At 44.3% G+C, this 25,996-nt stretch overlaps 1 protein-coding gene across 5 annotated transcripts in view; it reads right to left on the bottom strand.

Annotated features, from left to right (window-relative positions):
• Window positions 1-25,996, bottom strand: part of TRIO (trio Rho guanine nucleotide exchange factor) — a 3,493,742-nt gene that overhangs the window by 1,648,135 nt on the left and 1,819,611 nt on the right. For all 5 annotated transcript variants that reach the window (XR_012724343.1, XM_075314973.1, XM_075314976.1 and 2 more), the window contains exon 46: window positions 9,527-9,596. Coding sequence is in view for 4 of the 5 variants with exons in the window: in XM_075314973.1 (XP_075171088.1) it covers window positions 9,527-9,596 (70 nt within the window). In the remaining variant the exon portion in view is untranslated. The remainder of the gene's footprint in view (window positions 1-9,526; window positions 9,597-25,996) is intronic.

Raw genomic sequence — 25,996 nt, 5'->3', positions numbered from 1 at the left:
CATGAACTGAGGGCACCGGCCTGCCATGGGCTGCCCCTGCTAAGAGTTCCATCTTCTGCTCAAGAGCCTACAGCTGCTACCTATTGACCTGTATCAGGTGCCTATTAGTCTCCTGCTGAGATTGCGACTGCTGTACATTGGCCTGCACCAGCTGCTTATTTAGCTCCTCCATGCTGTCTGACCGCAATTCCAAACTTATGGGAGTTTTCATTAAGGACATGCAGATTGCAGCAATCACATGTGCTCCCTGGGAATTTTGAACACATAACTAACACCATCTGTGAGATTCTGACTTACTTTGGTGCGTGCTGAAGTCCACACAGGAACCATTTTCATTTTAACATCTGATTGGTTTATTCAGGCTCCATAAATTATTCAGTAAAATAAACCCCAAAACAGCCTTTCCCAGGCATAAACTAACAACCAGAAAATAACAAGTCCATATATTGCTGCGGGATTTGCTGGCTCAGGAATTCAACTCTTTCACAAGAGCCACACAACTGCAGGTCAGCACACCTCCATACACAGACCCACACTGAGATTACAGGTATCAATTTTACTTGCAGTACTACACCCCACAGTGGAGATATGTGAGCAGTCATCCCCATTCATCTCTTTGACTGCTTGTAAATCCAGCCCTGCCAAGCCCTATTAACCCGCTCAGCATTTAAGATGCCGAAGCCTCCTTGGTGATACATATCTCCTTTCCTGAACTTTTCCAGTGACCTTCTTACTAAGTGATAAGTATTATGCAGCAGTGAGTGCACAAATTCCCACACAATTTTCCCACACAGTCCCAGGACGGGAGAAGCATTCAAAAAGGAGTTGATCAGAGCATCACTCCCTTCGTAAACCCCAAATATGTGGGTATACCCTGAGGTACACTCGTACAGCTTGTACAGTTTAATTTCATACCTTGCCCTTTTACTGGGCAAGTATTGTCGTAATTTTAGCCTCCCTTTTAAATGAACCAGAGAGTCACCTATACAGATGTCCCTAATGGGGTATGTACCCCATAGCAAATTTTCTACTAAACTATTCAATTACTACTATTTTGTATGATGATGATTAAAGTTGTGATTATCTTGAAGAGAACACTGCACATTATCATTATAATGCAAACATTTTTTGGATTGCTTCAAATCGTGTCCATGTCATGGCTATATGGAATACTGGTGTGCTGTATACCGTGTTTCCCTGAAAATAAGACACTATCTTATATTATTTTTCTCACGATAAATGCGCTAAGGCTTATTTTCAGGGTAGGACTTATTCTTGGTGAAACACAGGCTGGGGGTAAGTTTACCCCCCAAGAAGCAAACTGTTATGATTCAGTGACCGAGAAGGATCAGAAAAAGGACAAAAATGCTGAAACCCAAAAAGTAACCAGAGTGGCTGGAACCTACCTTAATGGACTGCAGACCTAATACTGACACACAACTAGAAGTAGCCAAGGTGCGTGCCTACGATGGCCTAGTCGCCACGACACAGCCGGAGAACTAAATATTCTTACAGAGAGAAATATAAGAAAGGCTAATCTGCCTTGGAGCAATCCCCAAAGATATAGATTACTCCCCACATGTAAAGACTATGGTGATATAGGAAAACACAATACATAGCTAGAAAACAGATTCAGCAAAGATGAGGCCCAAACTATCTGTATAGTAAAGGATAGGAAAGAGCACTGTCTGCAGCCATAAAAACCCTAATAAATCTCATCATGCCTGATATGGAAAAGCCCTGAGCCTACACAGGCTCTCCCCCACTAAATCAGTATTCTGGTGTTACTGGGATCCAAAAAACACTAATATAGATGAGGGACTGAATTTAATACCAAGCATGACAAAACACAATACATAGCAGAACATGGAGTTTGGTATACAGACACTCCCAGCAGGGAATGATCCAACTCCACCAAGAACTCCATACAGGCAAAATCAGGAATCAAGCATTAGTACCAAAACAGAAAAAACTACAAGATAGTGGAAACAATAAGCAAAGGTACAAAGGCCAACTTATCTGAGAGGAGTTCTGGTAGAGAGAAGGGCTGGTTTCAGAATGTCCTTAGCACACAGGAGATACATTGAGCACTGGCAAGAAACAGGAAAAAACTACTCAGTTATATAGGCCCAATCTGAATGACCTGATTGCCAGTCCTCCACATGTGTCTGGCTCCCATTCAACAAGTCAACTGCACCGCCAGCACTGACCACAAGAGGGAGCCCAAAACTGGAAAATGTATTCACAACAGCAAACCCCCCCTAACCAAGGGGAATCATACTGTTATGGACAAGATTATGAATTATTATGAGTATATAAGAGTTACATGGAGATATCCATAAAGAACAAGATTTAAGATAGTGTTTGAACTGTACCACACATATCTCTTGGCATAAGACTCAGACTGTGTACCCCCACCTAGTTCTGCATTTGGACATAAAACTCAGACAGTCTGGGCTATTCTTGTGACAAGTGAATGATGCTGACATTGCTTAATATAAATGAGGAACCAAGCACATCACAGTAAATTGTATATCACAGAATAAGCTGTTCTACTTTATCCAATAGGAGACGTGTTACGTATTCTTGGCACCTAGCCAATAAGATTATATATATCCGTACAACTTCCGCATTAAAGTCAGTCTTACTTTCTATTCATATCTGAGTATGTCTCTGGTGTGGGTGAAAGATAGTGGTTATGCATGCTACCACGAGTGACTCATAATTTGGACTGCAGACAGTTTAAGAGGGATGCAAGACTGAATGGCATCAACCTAAATTATGGCCTTATCATTTGGCGCCCAACGTACCTTAGGACGGAGCTCTGGATGGCGGACGGCCGTGCTGACACCTTCAGTCGAAAGGCAACTACGCGAGAGGTGGAGAATTGCGCACTCCAGCTGCAGGTGAGAACATTTGTATAATCTCACCTTGCAACCTCATGCGTGTACTTGCATTTCGAAGGGGGGGGTTGGGCTGTCCCAGTCTAGACACCTAATGACCACCATCTCGCATGAGATAAGCCGTCCTAAGAGATCTCACACCAAGGTGGTCAGGTTCACCTTAAGCTGTCTGTAATTTATGTAATGTAATTGTAAATCACATGAAATGTAATGTGGTTTGAGGTTTTGTCTGCTCGTTGGAGAAAAGCAGAAGTACTATGTTTTATTTTTCTCTGACTTAACTGTAGGGGAAAATGAGGAAGTTGTTATATACGCTGGATATATGGATATATATGGTTATATCTGCAGGTGAGATCAGCCACCTGGATGGTGTATATAGTGTCCTAATTGTTATGTCATTGTGTTGACCTGTGTCTACCTGTTGAGATGTCTGTCTATTTGCAGCAGGTGGAGTACTTGCTGGTTACGAGAACCGTGAAGTTCTATGTGCTTTGTTCGTATAGCTGCCAGAAAGAGGAAGTGTCACGTAATGTAGTGAGAGCTGTCTTTGAGTGAAGAAAAAAAAAAAAAAAAAAAAAACAAACTCTGAAGCTGTACTTGGAAAAGTATGCTGTTTATGTATACTGTTATGTATATAGTGGATACACTGGTGTGTGACAAGTCCGGTCGATAGTTGATGTTTGATAAGGCCTTGGACGGACCTGATCTTCGGGGATAGAAGATTTGGAAGGGTTTTCTATGTACAGGTGCAGTCTTGTATAAAGTTACAAAAGTGGGGGACTGACCCTGGCTGTTACCTGGTACGGTGTTCCTGCTAAGCAGTGAGTTGAAGTTGTACTCATTGGTCTCGTTTTAGTGGATGTCAGTGTATTCTTACCTAGGAATTGAATATACTGGGGAAAACCCTTGATTTTAGGCTTAATCATTGAGTATTGATGTTCTGGACGGATTTGTTCAAATAAGGTGTATATAGTGTGAACAGAGGTTACTAGTACATGAAGTAAGAGATAGTGAGGGTGAATTTAGTTTCTATCACCCGCGTGACACTACTTCCTGGTAGGACAGCCCGTTTGTGTTGTGGTTTGTGGACTGAGGTAGAAATTCTGTGTATTCTGTGGATGTGGATAGTCGCTGGTCTAGGAGAGAAAGTGGCTAGCTCAGCCGGTAGAGCATCAGACATCCAGGTTGACGTGTTAGTTTTAAGGGTGTTTACCCTTTTGAATATGGGGTCTAATCAGTCCACACCTGTCAAGTTAACGGCAGAAGAATTAGTAAGCGAGCAAAAAGGTAAAAAGTACGTTAAAAATATGAAGTCGCTCTTGAAGGTGGCAGGAATCACTGCCAAGAAAGGGAGATTAGAGGAGCAGGAATGGAAAGATGTTTTGTTAAATAAGCGAGGGATCTTGAAAGATAAAGATCTCCTTATGGATGCTGAGGCATGGTATAGAACGTCAAATAAAAGATATTTCTATATTGCATATTGCACCAGATCAGAAAATGGCACCTCAGGAAGTGGCCAAGCCCATTAGGAAACAATGCCCCCCTCCTCATAAGTCGTCCCCAGAGGGTTGGACTTGTGTAGTTTGTCCCCCTGCCCACCAAACGCCCTCCCTAGCCTGCCCAGACGTCATTTCAGGTTGGGCCGCACCTAGTTCCCTTTTCCAGCCATCTTCAGTCCCAAGGCCACTGGCCTATTTGTTGCTGGAGCAGCAGAAGACACCGAGGGGTGTCAGGAAGATGACAATGATTTAACAATGATCCACCCCACCACCAAAACTGATTTGTATAGGCTCACCCAGATTAAAGCTGGGGATTCTTTCTGGCCAGTAATGAAGCCAGGTTTGCAGGTTTACAGTGAGGGTGCGTGTACCTTATCACCCAAGTGACACTGGAAGATGTTTTATGTATAATGTACGCAGTTTTTGGTGTATAACACCGTAGGGAAAAAAAAAGGAACTAAGAGAAGTGTTAGTTTCTATTTCAGTCCTGTGAATGAAGTTCTGTGAAGTTTAATTGTAAATGACACACGTATGTTGAAATGGAGAATTCTCCCAAAGGGGGGAGATTAGATAGAATAGATGAGAATTGATGAGTAATTCTGAATCTAGCAACTGCACTATGTGTATTTTACCTGTCTGTGAAAATAAGAAACATAAGCTGATATATAGGGTGGACTTGTGTGCTGTCTGTGGAGCACTGTGTCCACGTAAGCCCACCCCATTATTTTCTGTTCTGAATGTAGATTTCTTTCTGTCACTCAGCCCTGGGTGGGGTATGGTATGGGGATAGTTATCAGTGTCTGACAGGAGATAGGGATACGCTGGAGGCTCGGCCCTGACCACCATCAGGTCTACCGTCGAGATGAGGGCGAGTACAGGGTCCCTAGTTACAGGGTCAGCCCAGGGGTCCCTATATAATCCATATTCCCGGTGACAGATTGAATACCTCCTGAATGTAGATGTCACAATACATGTCACTCCCTCCGAGGACTCTTCAGACGCCATTTTTGGCCAACACCTACTTCCTCTTTTAGCGGCTGTTTCTTATCGGTAATTATCTTTAGTGGACGTTTTAACTCAGACACTACATAGTTCATCTTTAGACGCCATTTTAGTCCAGCCGACACCCAGTTCCCCATTTTTGTTTCAGCAGCTACAGCCACTGCTCTGTTTATTGCTAACATAGCAGGGACTGCAGAGGGGGGAGACAGGGACCTGGAACACACACTCCATTTTTGGTCATATATGCAGTTTTTCCCACTAATGAACTTTTTCCCACAGTGTTCCCACTAATGAACCTTAGCAGAGGTTATTGCTGATAGTCCTGTGGAAACATTTTCCCTTCACTTTTGCATGTTTGTTTTGCTGTATCTAGTATACAGTTTAGTAGACCATATAGACTGCTCACTATTAGTCCTGGTGGACAGTGAATATTTTTCTGCCTATGATAGTTGCTGCTTAGCCTAGTTTGAGATATTTTCACTTGTATGTTATCCTGCCGGAATCTTGCACAAGAGTTCCCTGATAGAGAGGGTGAAGGTTCATGTGGTCCCAAGGGGACATTGATCATCAGGAGTTGACATATATTAGGGTTTTCGTTGGCAGCACCCAGTAATCCTTTGTGTCTTAGTTTGCAGGGTCTGACAGGAGAGAGGGATACGCTGGAGACCCGACCCTGACCACCATCAGGTCTACCGTCGGGATGAGGGAGAGTGCAGGGCCCCCAGTTACAGGGTCAGCACAGGAGAGGTAGAGTACATACACTCCACTGCTTTTTCCTAGTTGTGTATATGTAGTCAGGGGGTGCTGTTTGCTAGTTTCCAAACCCTCTTGTGCTCTTTTCTCTTTTCCCGGGGTTTTAGGGAGTCTTAGTTTTTAGAATTTCAGTGTTCTCCTGACCCCAAAGTTACACTCATTGGTCTTTCTTACAAACCTAGGTATAGTCCTTTGTATAAGGTCTCCGAGAGCCCATATGCAAACAACTACAGCTGGTAACACCTGAGTTACAGTCACAGTCACCTGAGTTACAGTCACAGTCACCTGAGTTACAGTCACAGTCACCTGAAGAGTATCATCACATCATCTCCAGCCCAGAAGTCATTCTACCTGTTTGCCATGGAGTAAGACAGCAGTCCTTTGAACACTACTCAGCCAGATTGAACACCTACCTAAAGCACCAGTTGAAGATCAGTGCCCGTATGACATCACTGCTCCCTGACAAAGTCACCAACTCCCGGTGTGCGGTCCTTAATCCTGCTGAACTTCTTCCTCTTCCAAGGGGGGAGTGTCCCACCTCTGACACCTTGGTGGAAGAGGTAGTCGACTCTGGCATGACCCTGACTTAACACCTTTGCGGATGGATCAAGATGTGCATCAAGAAGACGGTTCCACATGGGTATGGTGCTGGTAGCAGAAGACGCTGTGCTGATAGAGCAGTCACTACCCGCATGCCTGTCTATGAAGAAGCAGATGTATGTACTCTCGCTGAAGCCTGCAAGATGGCAGCCAGCATCTACTCTGTATGGAAGACAAGAGACTTGATCACTGCCAATGGAACTGTACGCCGCCATGAGGCCATAGAAGAACGGATGGAAGCTTTGCTATTGCCAGACAGAGTCGTGGTGAGCAGGGTTGAGGCCTACATTGGAGGAGTCAAGGAAAGCAGTAAGAAGTGCCCTCACTGACAGAACATCCAAAGAAGCCCCAAGACCACTTACCAAAGAAACAGTCAGTCAATCTGTGCTTTTTGAATGACCCCGATGTGAAGAAGAAAGGAAAGATGGAAAGTCTTGAGAAAACATTGTCCTGACCCTACAAGAGCAAGTCCCAGAAGAAGAAGAGGACTGAGATAGGGTGCAGCTGTGGGCTCCCGGAGACCATAGAAAGTGGCTAGTGACCTGCTTTCACTGCCAGCCAAAGAGATATGGCAGGCCTTAGACACAGAACTGACTCTACACACCCCATACCAGCCACAGAATAGAGGGGAGGTGGGGCAGTGTAGAAGGCAAGGGCATGAGAGTCTTCCCCTTGAATTGTTCAGTGTCAGACTCACCTCAGCAGGGACCACTAGGTTGAGACCCTATGAAATCCTGTTTAGAAGTAGCCCCAGATACTTCAACTAAGCTTGTTGTTTGTTTAACTAAACATTTGCCTAATATACGTTTTTGAGTTTTCTTCTCCACATCCAACCAGATCTAGATTTTTCTCTCTCCTCTTTTTCTCTCTCTTTTCCTCTCTCTTTTCTCAATCTTTCTCTCTCTCTTTCTCTTTCTCTCTCTCTTCTCTCACTCTTTTTCTTTCGGATGAAGATCCATGCATTCCACTACAAAGAGATGTCGGACCTGCCTGAGACCAGGAGATGGCTGTCTTCCCTCTCCTACCCGATACTTTGTGCCAGGACGATGATATCCAAGCATATGGACCAGAAGACGACTGTGCATCCCACCTTTGATGATGTCCCACCATTACCGCCTGAGGACTGAGGAGCATGAGACTTTGAGTGAAACCAACCCTGATAAATATTAGCCCATTAGAGGACTACTGCCACGTTCCCCCTTCCTGAATAACGTGTGCCAGCGGAACATAGCCATGAGGACAGTCTAGAGAATACGGTCAGGATCTGGCTTCCTATGCATAGTCTGTTGGGTGGGAAGATTCATCCACAAGGGATGGGGTATCTCGTATGTGAGTGAGGTAACCATCGGCATTAGGACAGATCAATAGACCTGGAAAAGTAAGGAAAGACTTTTTGGCTATCTCCAAAGGGGGGACTGTTATGGACAAGATTATGAATTATTATGAGTATATAAGAGTTACATGGAGATATCCATAAAGAACAAGATTTAAGATAGTGTTTGAACTGTACCACACATATCTCTTGGCATAAGACTCAGACTGTGTACCCCCACCTAGTTCTGCATTTGGACATAAAACTCAGACAGTCTGGGCTATTCTTGTGACAAGTGAATCATGCTGACATTGCTTAATATAAATGAGGAACCAAGCACATCACAGTAAATTGTATATCACAGAATAAGCTGTTCTACTTTATCCAATAGGAGACGTGTTACGTATTCTTGGCACCTAGCCAATAAGATTAAATATATCCGTACAACTTCCGCATTAAAGTCAGTCTTACTTTCTATTCATATCTGAGTATGTCTCTGGTGTGGGTGAAAGATAGTGGTTATGCATGCTACCACGAGTGACTCATAATTTGGACTGCAGACAGTTTAAGAGGGATGCAAGACTGAATGGCATCAACCTAAATTATGGCCTTATCAATACTTACCAGACCCCAGATGTCTGTGTTGCTTCCTGGTCCTCCTGCGATTTTCGGTGGATGCTCCCAGCAATTATGCTCCACAGCAGTCCTCCCCTGCTTCCGGCTGGCACTTGGACAAACATCAGATCTCACACACACACTCACACACACACACACACTCTCACCACATCCGGTGACACCTATTACTTCTGGCTGGCAGGGGAACCTGGGATGCAGTGCAGCAGAGAGAAAGGACCTGGATTGTTGCGTTCCATCGTGGGTCCTCGCACTCCTCTGCAGTGCATCACAGGTTCATCTGTCGGCCAGAAGCAATAGATATCATCGGATGTGGTGAGTGTGTGTCTGAGAGATGTGTGCGTGTGTGCAAGATCTGATGAGTGTGAGTGTGCGTTCCACAGCAGGTCATTGATGCGGTCCACTGCAGGTTCTCTAGATCTGCCCCTGGCGAGTATGATTGCAGGATCCTCTTTCTTCTCTCTTATGGGGGTGTCCGCTTTATATAATGAAGTGTCCTGCAGTATTCTTTAACTTTTTTAGCTGCATGGACAGTTCATTATTGAACTGTGACAATGGCTTATTTTCGGAGTATGGCCAATATTTAAGCCTTATCCTGACAAGGCTAAAAATTCCTCCTAGGGCTTATTTTCGGGGAAACACGGTAGTATATCAGTTCTCCAGTATTGCTGAATCTTTTGGTTTTTCACTATGCCCATATGCATTTTTATATTTATTTCTGCCTGCAACCACTCCACTTTGTTTTGTATTGGTTTTGAAACATCATATGCAAGTTTAATGACAAATATTACAGTGAAACAGCTGCAATGATCGTGCATACTTACGTGTTTCATTATCAAAGGCGCTAGCATTTCCGGCTCTCTCAAGCATTTCTCTAGCTCTCCCATAAAGAACCTGCAAGCAAGCATAATGCAATACGAAAACAACATTACAAGCTTTTAATAAGTCCTTACTAATATAAATACAAAATATAATCCATACAATACCATGATATTATGTACAAAAATTGTGTTTTGAAGAGTAATTGCAGTAACAAGTTAATTTTCATTAATAATTTTCCACTCTTCACATCAAAAGTTACTTTTGTCTTGAATTTGGAGAAACCACTGGTCATATTAGTTGTGCTGAGGTAGTAAAATTGTTGTTTGATTGGTTTATTTCACACAGTAGAAAGTTTGTAAGTTTTGACAATAAACCTAACTACCTATTGGTTTTGAATAATTTTGATTTGAGCTGCAGCTATCACTCTCTGATGAGAGTATTTCGATCTATACTAAAAATATAGAATCAACATTGTCTAAGTATATCTTGTACAACAAGATAAATGACAAAAAAAAACTGTTGTTGCACCACAAATACCAACTATCATCTCTCAAAGTGTTCTTGAAAAATGAAAGCTGCACTGACAGTGACTACCATAGGCAACAAAGACGTTTTTTTTGTGAGACCGTTTTCATAAATCTCCCCCATAGTGGATAAGAGGTAAGTCTTAAGTTTTTCATATATTAACAATAAGAAATTATATATATATATACAGTTAGGTCCAGAAATATTTGGACAGTGACACAATTTTCGCGAGTTGGGCTCTGCATGCCACCACATTGGATTTGAAATGAAACCTCTACAACAGAATTCAAGTGCAGATTGTAACGTTTAATTTGAAGGTTTGAACAAAAATATCTGATAGAAATTGTAGGAATTGTACACATTTCTTTACAAACACTCCACATTTTAGGAGGTCAAAAGTAATTGGACAAATAAACCAAACCCAAACAAAATATTTTTATTTTCAATATTTTGTTGCGAATCCTTTGGAGGCAATCACTGCCTTAAGTCTGGAACCCATGGACATCACCAAACGCTGGGTTTCCTCCTTCTTAATGCTTTGCCAGGCCTTTACAGCCGCAGCCTTCAGGTCTTTCTTGTTTGTGGGTCTTTCCGTCTTAAGTCTGGAATTGAGCAAGTGAAATGCATGCTCAATTGGGTTAAGATCTGGTGATTGACTTGGCCATTGCAGAATGTTCCACTTTTTTGCACTCATGAACTCCTGGGTAGCTTTGGCTGTATGCTTGGGGTCATTGTCCATCTGTACTATGAAGCGCCGTCCGATCAACTTTGCGGCATTTGGCTGAATCTGGGCTGAAAGTATATCCCGGTACACTTCAGAATTCATCCGGCTACTCTTGTCTGCTGTTATGTCATCAATAAACACAAGTGACCCAGTGCCATTGAAAGCCATGCATGCCCATGCCATCACGTTGCCTCCACCATGTTTTACAGAGGATGTGGTGTGCCTTGGATCATGTGCCGTTCCCTTTCTTCTCCAAACTTTTTTCTTCCCATCATTCTGGTACAGGTTGATCTTGGTCTCATCTGTCCATAGAATACTTTTCCAGAACTGAGCTGGCTTCATGAGGTGTTTTTCAGCAAATTTAACTCTGGCCTGTCTATTTTTGGAATTGATGAATGGTTTGCACCTAGATGTGAACCCTTTGTATTTACTTTCATGGAGTCTTCTCTTTACTGTTGACTTAGAGACAGATACACCTACTTCACTGAGAGTGTTCTGGACTTCAGTTGATGTTGTGAATGGGTTCTTCTTCACCAATGAAAGTATGCGGCGATCATCCACCACTGGTGCCATCCGTGGACGCCCAGGCCTTTTTGAGTTCCCAAGCTCACCAGTCAATTCCTTTTTTCTCAGAATGTACCCGACTGTTGATTTTGCTACTCCAAGCATGTCTGCTATCTCTCTGATGGATTTTTTCTTTTTTTTCAGCCTCAGGATGTTCTGCTTCACCTCAATTGAGAGTTCCTTAGACCGCATGTTGTCTGGTCACAGCAACAGCTTCCAAATGCAAAACCACACACCTGTAATCAACCCAAGACCTTTTAACTACTTCATTGATTACAGGTTAACGAGGGAGACGCCTTCAGAGTTAATTGCAGCCCTTAGAGTCCCTTGTCCAATTACTTATGGTCCCTTGAAAAAGAGGAGGCTATGCATTACAGAGCTATGATTCCTAAACCCTTTCTCCAATTTGGATGTGAAAACTCTCATATTGCAGCTGGGAGTGTGCACTTTCAGCCCATATTATATATATATATATATATAATATATATATAATTTTAACCTGTCTTCTTCATTGTGAGCGTGAGTGAGCAAAGTGTGAGCAAAAGTAAGTGTGAGTAGAATTGTTTGTATTTAGTTGTTTAATTACTTAACATTTGTTTAGTGCTATCCCCATTAGAAAATGTGCTCCACTATTGCTAATGCGATCCAGTGTACATCTTGTCTCATGTATGCAGTCCTTGAAAAGCCGTTCGAGGGTGCATACTGTTGTTCGAGATGTGCGCAAGTTGCACATTTGGAAGCCCAGATACTGAATCTAAATGAGCAGCTGGTAACTCTGAGATGCGTTAGCAATATGGAAAGGAGTTTGCTGCTCACTGAGCAGCAGCTTACTGGGTGAGATGTGGGGGAGGATCGTAGTAGGGAGCGGCAGGACGGTGAGGTAGGTAGCTGGCTGACAGTTAGAAAGGGGGGTAAAGGGAAAAGTGCTAGGAAGGCTAGTCCTGAACTGACACACCCCAATAGGTTTGCAAACTTGGCAGATGAGGGGGATGTCATTACAGGGGTAGCAATGCTGCAGCAAGGCATGACCTCTGAATGCCAGAGGAGTGTCTGCTCCAGTAAGGGGGGGAATAGGAGTGCAGGGCAGGCAAGACAGGTACTGGTAGTGGGGGACTCAATTATTAGGGGGACAGATAGGGCAATCTGTCACAAAGACAGGGATCGCCGAACAGTGTGTTGTCTTCCTGGCGCTCGAGTTCGGCACATCGCTGATCGGGTTGACAGATTACTGGGAGGGGATGGGGAGGACCCAGAGGTCATTGTACACATTGGCACAAATGACAAAGTTAGAGGTAGGTGGAAGGTCCTTAAAGATGATTTCAGGGAATTAGGTTGTAAGCTTAAAGCATGGACCTCCAAGGTGGTATTTTCGGAAATACTACCTGTGCCACGAGCCACACTAGAGAGGCAAAGGGAGATCAGGGAGGTTAACAGGTGGCTCAGGAATTAGTGTAGGAAAGAGGGTTTTGGGTTCCTGGAGAATTGGGCCGACTTTTCAGTTGGCTACAGATTCTATGCTAGGGATGGGCTGCATCTTAATGGGGAGGGTGCAGCTCTGCTGGGGCAGAAAATGGCTAGAAGGTTGGAGGAGTGTTTAAACTAGGAATGGGGGGCGAGGGTATTCACTTTATAGAAGGGGAATGTAGTGCAGATAGTGACCAGGGCACAAGTAATGAAATTGGGGGTGGTATGGGGGGGAAGGGTTAGGACAGTTAATACAGTAAGGAGGAATAGAGGTACAGAGTCATATGTAACGTGCATGTACACTAATGCCCGAAGCCTCACAAATAAGGTGGAGGAATTAGAATTAATATTGTTGGAAGAACATTATGATATAGTGGGGATATCAGAGACATGGCTGGATGAGAGCTATGACTGGGCTGTTAATTTACAGGGTTATAGCCTATTCAGGAATGACCGTACAAATAAGCGAGGGGGAGGTGTGTGTCTATATGTAAAATCATCCTTAAAACCCATCCTGCGTGACAAAATATGTGAAGGTACTGAGAATGTAGAGTCCCTATGGGTGGAGATAAGGGGGGGGGGAATGAATAATAAAATACTGATAGGGGTGGTGTGTTATAAGATGCCGAATATTATGGAAGAGGTTGAGAATCTCCTCATAAAGCAAATTGATAAAGCAGCAAGTCTCGGAGAGGTAATTATTATGGGGGACTTTAACTATCCTGATATAAATTGGGGAACAGAAACTTGCAGTTCCAGCAAAGGAAATAGATTTTTGATAACAATGAAAGATAATTACCTTTCACAAATGTTACAGGACCCCACAAGAGGGGGAGCACTACTAGACCTTGTACTAACCAATAGGCCAGACCGCATATCAAATATACAAGTTGTGGGTTACTTGGGGAATAGTGATCACAAAATAATAAGTTTTCATGTATTCTTTAGTAAGATGTATAGTAGAGGGGCTACAAGGACACTAAACTTCAGGAAAGCAAATTATAAACGGTTGAGAGATGATCTTAGTGCAATAAACTGGGATGATGTACTAAGTAATAAAAGTACACAAAGCAAATGGGAGACTTTTATGAGCATCCTGAATAGGGCTTGTGCAGAAAATATACCCTATGGGAACAAACATGCTAGAAATAGGAAGAAACCCCTATGGCTAAATAGAGCTGTAAGGGAAGCAATAAAAGAAAAACAGAAAGCCTTAAAAGAATTAAAGAGGGTAGGTAGTGATGAGGCATTATATAATTATAGAAAATTAAATAAAATATGTAAAAAGCAAATTAAGTTAGCTAAGTTTGAGACAGAGAGACTCATTGCAAGAGAAAGTAAAAATAATCCTAAAATATTCTTTAACTACATAAACAGTAAAAAACTGAAAAGCGATAGTGTTGGCCCCCTTAAAAATAGTCTTGGTGAAATGGTGGAAGGGGATGAGGGTAAAGCCAACCTGCTGAATGAATTTTTTTCTACGATTTTTATACAAGAAAATGCCACGGCAGATGACATGACCAGTGATGCCATAAATTCACCCTTGAATATTACCTGCTTAACCCAGCAGGAAGTACGCCGCCGCCTCGAAATCACTAAGGTTGACAAATCTCCGGGCCCGGATGGCATACACCCCAGAGTACTACAGGAATTGAGTTCTGTGATAGATAGACCACTATTTTTAATCTTCACAGATTCCTTAATAACAGGGTCAGTACCGCAGGACTGGCGCATAGCAAATGTGGTGCCAATATTCAAAAAGGGGATAAAAACTGAGCCGGGAAATTATAGGCCGGTAAGTTTAACCTCTACGGTTGGTAAAATCCTTGAGGGTTTCTTGAGAGATGCTATACTGGAGTATCTCAAGAAAAATAACCTTATGACAGAGTATCAACATGGGTTTATGAGGGATCGATCCTGTCAAACTAATTTGATCAGCTTCTATGAAGAGGTAAGTTCAAGCCTGGACCAGGGAAATGCAGTGGATGTTGTGTATATGGACTTTTCAAAAGCTTTTGATACAGTGCCACACAAAAGGTTGGTACATAAAATGAGAATAATGGGGATAGGGGAAAATATGTGTAACTGGGTTAAAAACTGGCTCAGTGGTAGGAAACAAAGGGTGGTTATTAATGGTACGTAATCGGACTGGGTCTCAGTTCATAGTGGGGTACCACAGGGGTCAGTATTGGGCCCGCTTCTTTTCAACATATTTATTAATGACCTTGTTGGGGGCATGCGGAGTAGAATTTCAATATTTGCAGATGATACTAAACTCTGTAGGGTAATCAATACAGAGGAGGATAATTTTATATTACAGGGAGATTTATGTAAATTGGAGAATTGGGCTGAGAAGTGGCAATTGAAGTTTAATGTAGATAAATGTAAGGTCATGCACTTGGGTAGAGGAAATAAAATGTATGATTATGTACTTAATTGTAGAACACTGGGTAAAACAGGCACAGAAAAAGACTTGGGTGTATGGGTGGATGGTAAACTTCACTTTAGTGGACAGTGTCAGGCAACTGCTGCCAGGGCTAATAAAATAATGGGATGTATTAAAAGAGGTATAAGTGTTCATGAAAAAAATATAGTTCTACCTCTGTACAAGTCACTAGTGCGACCGCACTTAGAATACTGTGTACAATTCTGGTCACCGATATATAAGAAGGACATAGCTGAACTGGAGAGGGTGCAGAGAAGAGCGACCAAGATTATTAGAGGAATGGGTGGGCTGCAATACCAAGACAGGTTATTAAACTCGGGGTTATTTATTCTGGAAAAACGAAGGCTTAGGGGGGATCTAATCACAATGTATAAATATATGAGGGGACAGTACAGAGACCTTTCCAAAAATCTTTTTACACCTAGGCCTGCGACTGGAACACGGGGGCATCCGCTACGTCTTGAGGAAAGAAGGTTTAATCATAATCACAGACGAGGATTCTTTACTGTACGAGCAGTGAGACTATGGAACTCTCTGCCGCATGATGTTGTAATGAGTGATTCACTACTAACATTTAAGCAGAGCTTGGACGCCTTTCTTGAAAAATTTAATATTACCAGTTATGTATATTAGATTTTATGACAGGGTGTTGATCCAGGGAACTAGTCTGATTGCCGGATGTGGAGTCAGGAAGGAGATTTTTTCCCCATTGGAACTTGTTTGTGACATTGGGGTTTTTTTTTTTGTTTTTTTTGCCTTCCTCTGGATCAACATGTTAGGCTACGGGTTGAACTAGATGGACTTAGAGACTCCCTTCAACCTTAAAAACGAAGATACTATGATACTATGATATGTAATTGTATTTCTGAACATGTTTTTGTAAACAGCTAAAATAACAAAACTTGTGTCACTGTCCAAATATTTCTAGACCTAACTGTATACAGTGCTGGCCAAAAGTATTGGCACCCCTGCAGTTCTGTCAGATAATACTCAGTTTATTCTTGAAAATGATTGCAATCACAAATTCTTTGGTCTTATTGTCTTCATTTAATTTGTCTTTAATGAAAAAAAATAAAAAAAATTGTCATAAAGCCAAATTGGATATAATTCCACGCCAAACATAAAAGAGGGGGTGGACAAAAGTATTGGCACTGTTTGAAAAATCATGTGATGCTTCTCTAATATGTGTAATTAACAGCACCTGTAACTTACCTGTGGCACCTAACAGGTGTTGGCAATAACTAAATCACACTTGCAGCCAGCTGACATGGATTAAAGTTGACTCAACCTCTGTCCTGTGTCCTTGTGTGTACCACATTGAGCATGGAGAAAAGAAAGAAGACTAAAGAACTGTCTGAGGACTTGAGAATCCAAATTGTGAGGAAGCATGAGCAATCTCAAGGCTAGAGATGAGCGAACCGGTCCCGGTTCGGCTCGAGGTCGGTTCGCCGAACGGAGGTCCCGTTCGAGTTCGGCTCATCGAACGTTCGACGAACCGAACTCGAACTGCATAGGAAACAATGGCAGGCAATCACAAACACATAAAAACACCTAGAAAACACCCTCAAAGGTGTCCAAAAGGTGACAAACAACTCACAACACAACACAAACACATGGGAAAGTGACAAGGACATATACTAATGCGAAAACAAAACAGCTGGACAAGGAAAAAGAGGAGGACACACAGATATAGGCATGGCACGCCCTTCTAAAATCATGTAAAACAACGCAAGGTGACTCCAAGCGTAGTCTCCCTTTTTTACCAAAAATTGGGCCCCACACGCACCCACCCATTCAGTGGCAGTACTTGTGCCCTAGTTGTACACTTCACAGCTAGATTTGCATCAAGCACATTCAAAAATACGCCATAATTAACCGTCCAAAGGATGACACCGGGGTAGGTAGCAAAGTCTTTCCTGATCCCAGCTCTGTTCATCTTGGCTCCTTTTAAAAAACACAGCAAGCAAGGGTTACTCCAAGCGGAGTCTCCCTTTTTTCCAAAAATTGGGCCCCACACACACCCACCCCTTCAGTGGCAGCAGTTGTGCCCCAGTTGTACACTTCACAGCTAGATTTGCATCAAGCACATTCAAAAATACGCCATAATTAACCGTCCCCAGGATGACACCGGGGTAGGTAGCAAAGTCTTTCCTGATCCCAGCTCTGTTCATCTTGGCTCCTTTTAAAAAACACAGCAAGCAAGGGTTACTCCAAGCGGAGTCTCCCTTTTTTCCAAAAATTGGGCCCCACACACATCCACCCCTTCAGTGGCAGCAGTTGTGCCCCAGTTGTACACTTCACAGCTAGATTTGCATCAAGCACATTCAAAAATACGCCATAATTAACCGTCCCCAGGATGACACCGGGGTAGGTAGCAAAGTCTTTCCTGATCCCAGCTCTGTTCATCTTGGCTCCTTTTAAAAAACACAGCAAGCAAGGGTTACTCCAAGCGGAGTCTCCCTTTTTTCCAAAAATTGGGCCCCACAGACACCCACCCCTTCAGTGGCAGCAGTTGTGCCCCAGTTGTACACTTCACAGCTAGATTTGCATCAAGCACATTCAAAAATACGCCATAATTAACCGTCCCCAGGATGACACCGGGGTAGGTAGCAAAGTCTTTCCTGATCCCAGCTCTGTTCATCTTGGCTTCTTTTAAAAACAATGTAAGCAAGGGTTACTCCAAGCGGAGTCTCCCTTTTTTCCAAAAATTGGGCCCCACACACACCCACCCATTCAGTGGCAGCAGTTGTGCCCCAGTTGTACACTTCACAGCTAGATTTGCATCAAGCACATTCCAAATCCACAAGCATTTACTCTCCCCAGGATGACACAGGGGTAGTAAATTCCTTCTGGATCCATGACTTGTTCATTTTGATGAACATCAGTCTGTCCACATTGTCACTGGACAGACGCGTGCGCTTATCTGTCAGCACACACCCAGCAGCACTGAAGACACGTTCAGAGACAACGCTGGCAGCTGGACACGACAAAATCTCCAAAGCGTAACTGGATAGCTCTGGCCATTTTTCTAGATTTGAAGCCCAAAAGGAGCAAGGCTCCATTTGCAAAGTCATGGCATCGATGTTCATTTGGAGATACTCCTGTATCATCCTCTCCAGCCGTTGACTATGTGTCAGACTTGTTGTCTCTGGTGGCCTTGCAAAGCAGGGTCTAAAAAAATTATGAAAAGATTCCATAAAATTGCTGTTACCAGCACCAGATACGGTCCTACTGGTACGGGTAGACTGTTGAAGATGACGAGACCGTCCCATGTTTGTCAAGTTACAACTGGGAGATTCACTCCCTGCACCTGCACGGTTGTTTGGTGGAAAAGCCGATCTAAGATCGAGTAACAGCTTCTGCTGATACTCCTGCATACGTGCGTCCTTTTCTATGGCTGGAATTATGTCACAAAATTTGGACTTGTACCGGGGATCTAATAGTGTGGCAAGCCAGTAGTCATCATCACTTCTAATTTTGACAATACGAGGGTCATGTTGGAGGTAGTGCAACAAGAAGGCACTCATGTGTCTTGCGCAGCCATGCGGACCAAGTCCACGCTGTGTTTGTGGCATAGAGGTGCTAACCGTTCTTTCTTCCTCTGACATCTCCCCCCAACCTCTTTCAACTGAAATTTGACCAAGGTCTCCCTCATCTGCTGAGTCTTCCATGTCCATGGACAGTTCGTCCTCCATTTCTTCATGTTCTCCTGCACCTTCCTCAACATCTCGCCTGCTACCATGCGCCCTTGTTGATCCCTGTCCCCCATGGTCCCATGCCTGGCGCCTTGGTGATGATGAATGTCTGGACCTTGGTGATGTTGTTGTGTCTTGCGCATATGAATCCTCCTGTAGTTCATCCCCTTCCTGTTGTCCCACCCCCTGTATCCGAATAGTGTTTAGCGTGTGCTCCAGCATGTAAATGACTGGAATCGTCATGCTGATAATGGCATTGTCAGCGCTAAACATATTCGTCGCCATGTCGAAACTGTGCAGAAGGGTGCATAGGTCCTTGATCTGAGACCACTCCATCAGGGTGATCTGCCCCACCTCTGCATCTCGTTGGCCCAGGCTATACGTCATGACGTATTGCACCAGGGCTCGGCGGTGCTGCCACAGTCGCTGTAACATGTGGAGAGTTGAATTCCAGCGTGTCGCCACATCGCATTTCAGGCGATGAACCGGCAGGCCGAAAGACTTCTGGAGCGATGCAAGTCGCTCAGCTGCGGCGCTTGAACAGCGGAAGTGAGCAGACAGTTTTCGTGCCCTGTTCAGAAGGCCATCTAGGCCGGGATATTGTGTTAAAAATTGCTGGACGACAAGGTTCAACACGTGAGCCATACAAGGCACGTGTGTCACCTTGCCCAGGCGAAGGGCCGCACCCAGGTTTGCAGCATTGTCGCACATGGCCTTACCAGGCTGCAGGTTGAGTGGAGACAACCATTTATTAAACTCGGACCGCAGAGCTGACCACAACTCCTCAGCTGTGTGACTCTTATTCCCAACACATGTCAAGCTAAAGACCGCCTGATGCCATTGCGCTCTGCTGCCAGCATAGTAATGAGGGGTGCGTGATTCCTTCTGCGCAGTGAGAACGCTGGTGGCCTGACCAGGCAGGCTTGGGGCGGAGGTGGAGGACCCAGATGAGGTGGAGGATGCAGAAGCAGTGGCGGAACTTGGACAGACAGAGGATTGACACACAAGTCGTGGGGACGGCAAGACTTGTGCAGCAGACCCTTCACCATCTATCACCATAGTTACCCAGTGCCCAGTCAGCGACATGTAACGTCCCTGTCCATGCTTACTGGTCCAAGTATCGGTGGTGAAATGCACCCGTTCACACACAGTTTCTCAAGGAAGCGGTGATGTTGTGTGCGACATGCTGGTGTAGCGTGGGCACACCTTTCTTAGAGAAGTAGTGGCGACTAGGCATCTGGTACTGGGGCACAGCGACAGACATAAGGTCTCTAAAATCCTGTGTGTCCACTAGGCGGAAAGGCAGCATTTCGGTAGCCAACAGCTTACAGAGGGATAGAGTCAACCTCTTAGCTTTGTCATGGGTCGCAGGAAGTGGCCTTTTATTTGACCACATCTGAGGGACAGAGATCTGGCTGCTGTGTGTAGACGGTGTTGAGTAGGGTGTCCCTGGAAAAATGCAGGTTTGTGAGGAAAGTGCAGGCGGAGTCATGATGTTGCCTTCATCCAACGTTGGTTCTATCGATGTCTGAGAGAGCTGTACACACTCACTTGTTTCCCCTTCCAAACCAACTGACGACCTACCAAGCACACTGCCTGTTGCGGTTACAGTGGTGGAAGTTGTGGGTGGAAAAACAGGTGTGACAGCTGTCCCCACAGTCCTAGAAGATGACGAGCGCGCGGTTGCACTGGAAGGGGCAGGCGGTGGATGGTTCGCTCCGCTAGGCCGCATTGCAGCATGGTGAGCTTCCCACCGGGCCATATGATATTTATTCATGTGACGATTCATGGAAGAAGTTGTCAAACTGCTGAGGTTTTGACCTCTACTAAGAGAACCATGACAAATTTTACAGATCACATAATTTGGGCGATCTATTTCTATGTCAAAAAAGGACCAGGCTAGGCAAGGCTTAGAGGCCATGCGACCTGTTGATCCACCCCGAATAATGCTCAGAGGCAGAGTAGTGGCTGAGGATGCAGTTGTAGACGTGCTACCAGTACTCCGACTGTGTCCAGGAAGGCGCAAGGTAACTTCGTCATCAGTTGCATCCTCCTCCACCACCTCTGTTGACCTCCTCGAGTGCCTGACTGTGGGTTGACAGTAGGTGGGATCTAGAACTTCATCTTCAATTGTTGTGTTTGCACTCCCCTCCCCCTCAGACCGAGCCTCTTCTTGCCCTGACCGAATATTTAAGTTGTCATCCCAATCGGGTATCTGCGTCTCATCTTCATCAGTATGTTCCTCATTGTCTATAACCACAGGTGTTACAGTTTGTGACAAAGGGTCAACATTATGCTCAGAAACTTGGTCCTCACGGCCTGAATCAGAGTCACAAAGGTTCTGGGCATCACTGCAGACCATTTCCTGTTCTGTACTCACTGTAGCTTGGGAGCAGACCTCTGATTCCCAGGCTATAGTGTGACTGAACAGCTCTGCAGACTCAGCCATCTCAGTTCCACCATACTGTGCAGGGCTGATGGAGACTTCAGAGCTGGGAGAAAGCAAGTTTGATTGGGATGACAACTCAGAGGACTGGTGTTTTTTGGATGCGGTAGTTGAGGTGGCTGAGAGGGCACTTGTTGGACCACTTGAGATCCATTCAAGCATTTTCCTTTTTTGGCCATCATCTACCTTTGTTCCTGTTGTTCGTGTCCGTAAAAAAGGGAGCACATCGGATTGTCCACGGTAAGTAGTAGACATCTTACTTTTGCTGGTAGATGGTCTATCTTCAGCAGATGATAATGGAGCTTTGCCACCTTCCCCACGGACAAAACCTTTTTTGCCTTTTCCACCACGCCTCCTCCCCTTTCCACCAGCATCTGTCATTTTGCCACTCATGTTGATTGCGACAAGATTGTGCACTGAAAATGTGGTAGTAAAAATTGAGAGGTGGTGTAGATTGCAGTGGTGGTCTAGCTTTATTAACAGCAGAATAATAAAGAATAAATATCCCTGTTAATGCAACTACGGCCCTTAAACTGGCAGCAAAAATTGCTAGTATAATGGCTTAGTTATAATGAGTTGGAGTGTGCAATGCAGGCAGAGGTGCTGCAAATGTCTTTGCACTAGTGGGACTATAGCAAAGTCCAATAGCCACGTTTAGGATGCCACTAGGTACACTGAGTGTTTGCTAGTATAATGGCTTAGTTATAATGAGTTGGAGTGTGCAAAGCAGGTAGAGGTGCTGCAAATGTCTTTGCACTAGTGTGACTAGACAACAGTCCAATAGCCACGTTTAGGATGCCACTAGGTACACTGAGTGTTTGCTAGTATAATGGCTTAGTTATAATGAGTTGGAGTGTGCAATGCAGGCAGAGGTGCTGCAAATGTCTTTGCACTAGTGGGACTATAGCAAAGTCCAATAGCCACGTTTAGGATGCCACTAGGTACACTGAGTGTTTGCTAGTATAATGGCTTAGTTATAATGAGTTGGAGTGTGCAATGCAGGCAGAGGTGCTGCAAATGTCTTTGCACTAGTGGGACTAGACAACAGTCCAATAGCCACGTTTAGGATGCCACTAGGTACACTGAGTGTTTGCTAGTATAATGGCTTAGTTATAATGAGTTGGAGTGTGCAATGCAGGTAGAGGTGCTGCAAATGTCTTTGCACTAGTGGGACTATAGCAAAGTCCAATAGCCACGTTTAGGATGCCACTAGGCACACTGAGTGTTTGCTAGTATAATGGCTTAGTTATAATGAGTTGGAGTGTGCAATGCAGGTAGAGGTGCTGCAAATGTCTTTGCACTAGTGGGACTATAGCAAAGTCCAATAGCCACGTTTAGGATGCCACAAGGTACACTGAGTGTTTGCTAGTATAATGGCTTAGTTATAATGAGTTGGAGTGTGCAATGCAGGTAGAGGTGCTGCAAATGTCTTTGCACTAGTGTGACTAGACAACAGTCCAATAGCCACGTTTAGGATGCCACTAGGTACACTCAGTGTTTGCTAGTATAATGGCTTAGTTATAATGAGTTGGAGTGTGCAATGCAGGCAGAGGTGCTGCAAATGTCTTTGCACTAGTGGGACTATAGCAAAGTCCAATAGCCACGTTTAGGATGCCACTAGGTACACTGAGTGTTTGCTAGTATAATGGCTTAGTTATAATGAGTTGGAGTGTGCAATGCAGGTAGAGGTGCTGCAAATGTCTTTGCACTAGTGGGACTATAGCAAAGTCCAATAGCCACGTTTAGGATGCCACTAGGTACACTGAGTGTTTGCTAGTATAATGGCTTAGTTATAATGAGTTGGCGTGTGCAATGCAGGTAGAGGTGCTGCAAATGTCTTTGCACTAGTGGGACTATAGCAATGTCCAATAGCCACGTTTAGGATGCCACTAGGTACACTGAGTGTTTGCTAGTATAATGGCTTAGTTATAATGAGTTGGAGTGTGCAATGCAGGTAGAGGTGCTGCAAATGTCTTTGCACTAGTGTGACTAGACAACAGTCCAATAGCCACGTTTAGGATGCCACTAGGTACACTGAGTGTTTGCTAGTATAATGGCTTAGTTATAATGAGTTGGAGTGTGCAATGCAGGCAGAGGTGCTGCAAATGTCTTTGCACTAGTGGGACTATAGCAAAGTCCAATAGCCACGTTTAGGATGCCACTAGGTACACTGAGTGTTTGCTAGTATAATGGCTTAGTTATAATGAGTTGGAGTGTGCAATGCAGGCAGAGGTGCTGCAAATGTCTTTGCACTAGTGGGACTAGACAACAGTCCAATAGCCACGTTTAGGATGCCACTAGGTACACTTAGTGTTTGCTAGTATAATGGCTTAGTTATAATGAGTTGGAGTGTGCAATGCAGGTAGAGGTGCTGCAAATGTCTTTGAACTAGTGGGACTATAGCAAAGTCCAATAGCCACGTGTAGGATGCCACTAGGTACACTGAGTGTTTGCTAGTATAATGGCTTAGTTATAATAAGTTGGAGTGTGCAATGCAGGTAGCGGTGCTGCAAATGTCTTTGCACTAGTGTGACTAGACAACAGTCCAATAGCCACGTTTAGGATGCCACTAGGTACACTGAGTGTTTGCTAGTATAATGGCTTAGTTATAATGAGTTGGAGTGTGCAATGCAGGTAGAGGTGCTGCAAATGTCTTTGCACTAGTGGGACTATAGCAAAGTCCAATAGCCACGTTTAAGATGCCACTAGGTACACTGAGTGTTTGCTAGTATAATGGCTTAGTTATAATGAGTTGGAGTGTGCAATGCAGGTAGAGGTACTGCAAATGTCTTTGCACTAGTGGGACTATAGCAAAGTCCAATAGCCACGTTTAGGATGCCACTAGGTACACTGAGTGTTTGCTAGTATAATTGCTTAGGTATCATGAGTTGGAGTGTGCAATGCAGGTAGAGGTGCTGCAAATGTCTTTGCACTAGTGGGACTATAGCAAAGTCCAATAGCCACGTTTAGGATGCCACTAGGTACACTGAGTGTTTGCTAGTATAATGGCTTAGTTATAATGAGTTGGAGTGTGCAATGCAGGTAGAGGTGCTGCAAATGTCTTTGCACTAGTGGGACTATAGCAAAGTCCAATAGCCACGTTTAGGATGCCACTAGGTACACTGAGTGTTTGCTAGTATAATGGCTTAGTTATAATGAGTTGGAGTGTGCAATGCAGGTAGAGGTGCTGCAAATGTCTTTGCACTAGTGGGACTATAGCAAAGTCCAATAGCCACGTTTAGGATGCCACTAGGTACACTGAGTGTTTGCTAGTATAATGGCTTAGTTATAATGAGTTGGAGTGTGCAATGCAGGTAGAGGTGCTGCAAATGTCTTTGCACTAGTGTGACTAGACAACAGTCCAATAGCCACGTTTAGGATGCCACTAGGTACACTGAGTGTTTGCTAGTATAATGGCTTAGTTATAATGAGTTGGAGTGTGCAGAGGACAGGAGGGTACAGTGCCAGGATTGTGGGGCTCTGGGTAGAGGAAAGGAAGCCTGCCTTTCTATTCCCTCCTAATGGGGAAATGCAGCGACGAAATCCCTGACCTTAGCTACACAGACGCTGTCGCTGTTTTCAGGACCTGTCACCTATGGCTCTGACCCTGCCGGTACGAGCCCTTAAAAGGACTGATGGAAAGTGCTATCCCTATGCTGTCCAGCGCTGTGTATGGAGCGCATACAGCTGTATCAGCGATAGGACTCAGGACGGAGCTGCGCCTGTGATGTCTGACACCAAGGACGCAGGAGAGATAATGGCGTCCGGACGGCCAGATACTCGTTTTTATAATGCAGGGACATGTGACATGGACATCCTATCACACATGCCGTTGCTTCTCTGGCTAAAAGTCCACTTAGCTGTGTGTGTGTCTGGGATCGGCTGACATGCTGGCCCGCCCCACAAGACGCGCGCGCTTAAGGAAGGAAGACAAGGAAGAAAAAAAAAAAATGGCGATCGCCATTATACAATCAGCAGTGATCTGAAGGCTCTGTTCACGCACACTATACACTGAAATTTCATAATACTGTGAGTCACAGAGTGACTTACACTATTACAGCGGAAAGCCAGCTAGGAATTAGCTGTTTTTTTGCTGCTAGAACCGTTCTCGAACGTATCTAGAACTATCGAGCTTTTGCAAAAAGCTCGAGTTCTAGTTCGATCTAGAACAGGCCCCAAAATCACTCGAGCCTAGAACTGGAGAACCTCGAACCGCGAACCGCGCTCAACTCTACTCAAGGCTACAAGTCCATCTCCAAAGACCTGAAAGTTCCTGTGTCTACGGTGCGCAGTGTCATCAAGAAGTTTAAAGCCCATGGTACTGTGGCTAACCTCCCTAGATGTGGAAGGAAAAGAAAAATTGACAAGAGCTTTCAACTCACGATTGTGCGGATGGTGGATAAAGAGCCTTGACTAACATCCAAACAAGTTCAAGCTGCCCTGCAGTCCGAGGGAACAACAGTGTCAACCCGTACTATCCGTTGGCGTCTGGATGAAAAGGGACTGTATGGTAGGATACCCAGGAAGACCCCACTTCTTACCACGCGACATAAAAAAGCCAGGCTGGAGTTTGACAGAACTTACATGAGAAAGCCTAAAACGTTTTGG

The sequence above is a fragment of the Anomaloglossus baeobatrachus genome, chromosome 6 (assembly GCF_048569485.1).
Source record: "Anomaloglossus baeobatrachus isolate aAnoBae1 chromosome 6, aAnoBae1.hap1, whole genome shotgun sequence".
NCBI lineage: Eukaryota > Metazoa > Chordata > Amphibia > Anura > Aromobatidae > Anomaloglossus > Anomaloglossus baeobatrachus.
This window is presented reverse-complemented; position numbering and strand designations above follow the sequence as displayed.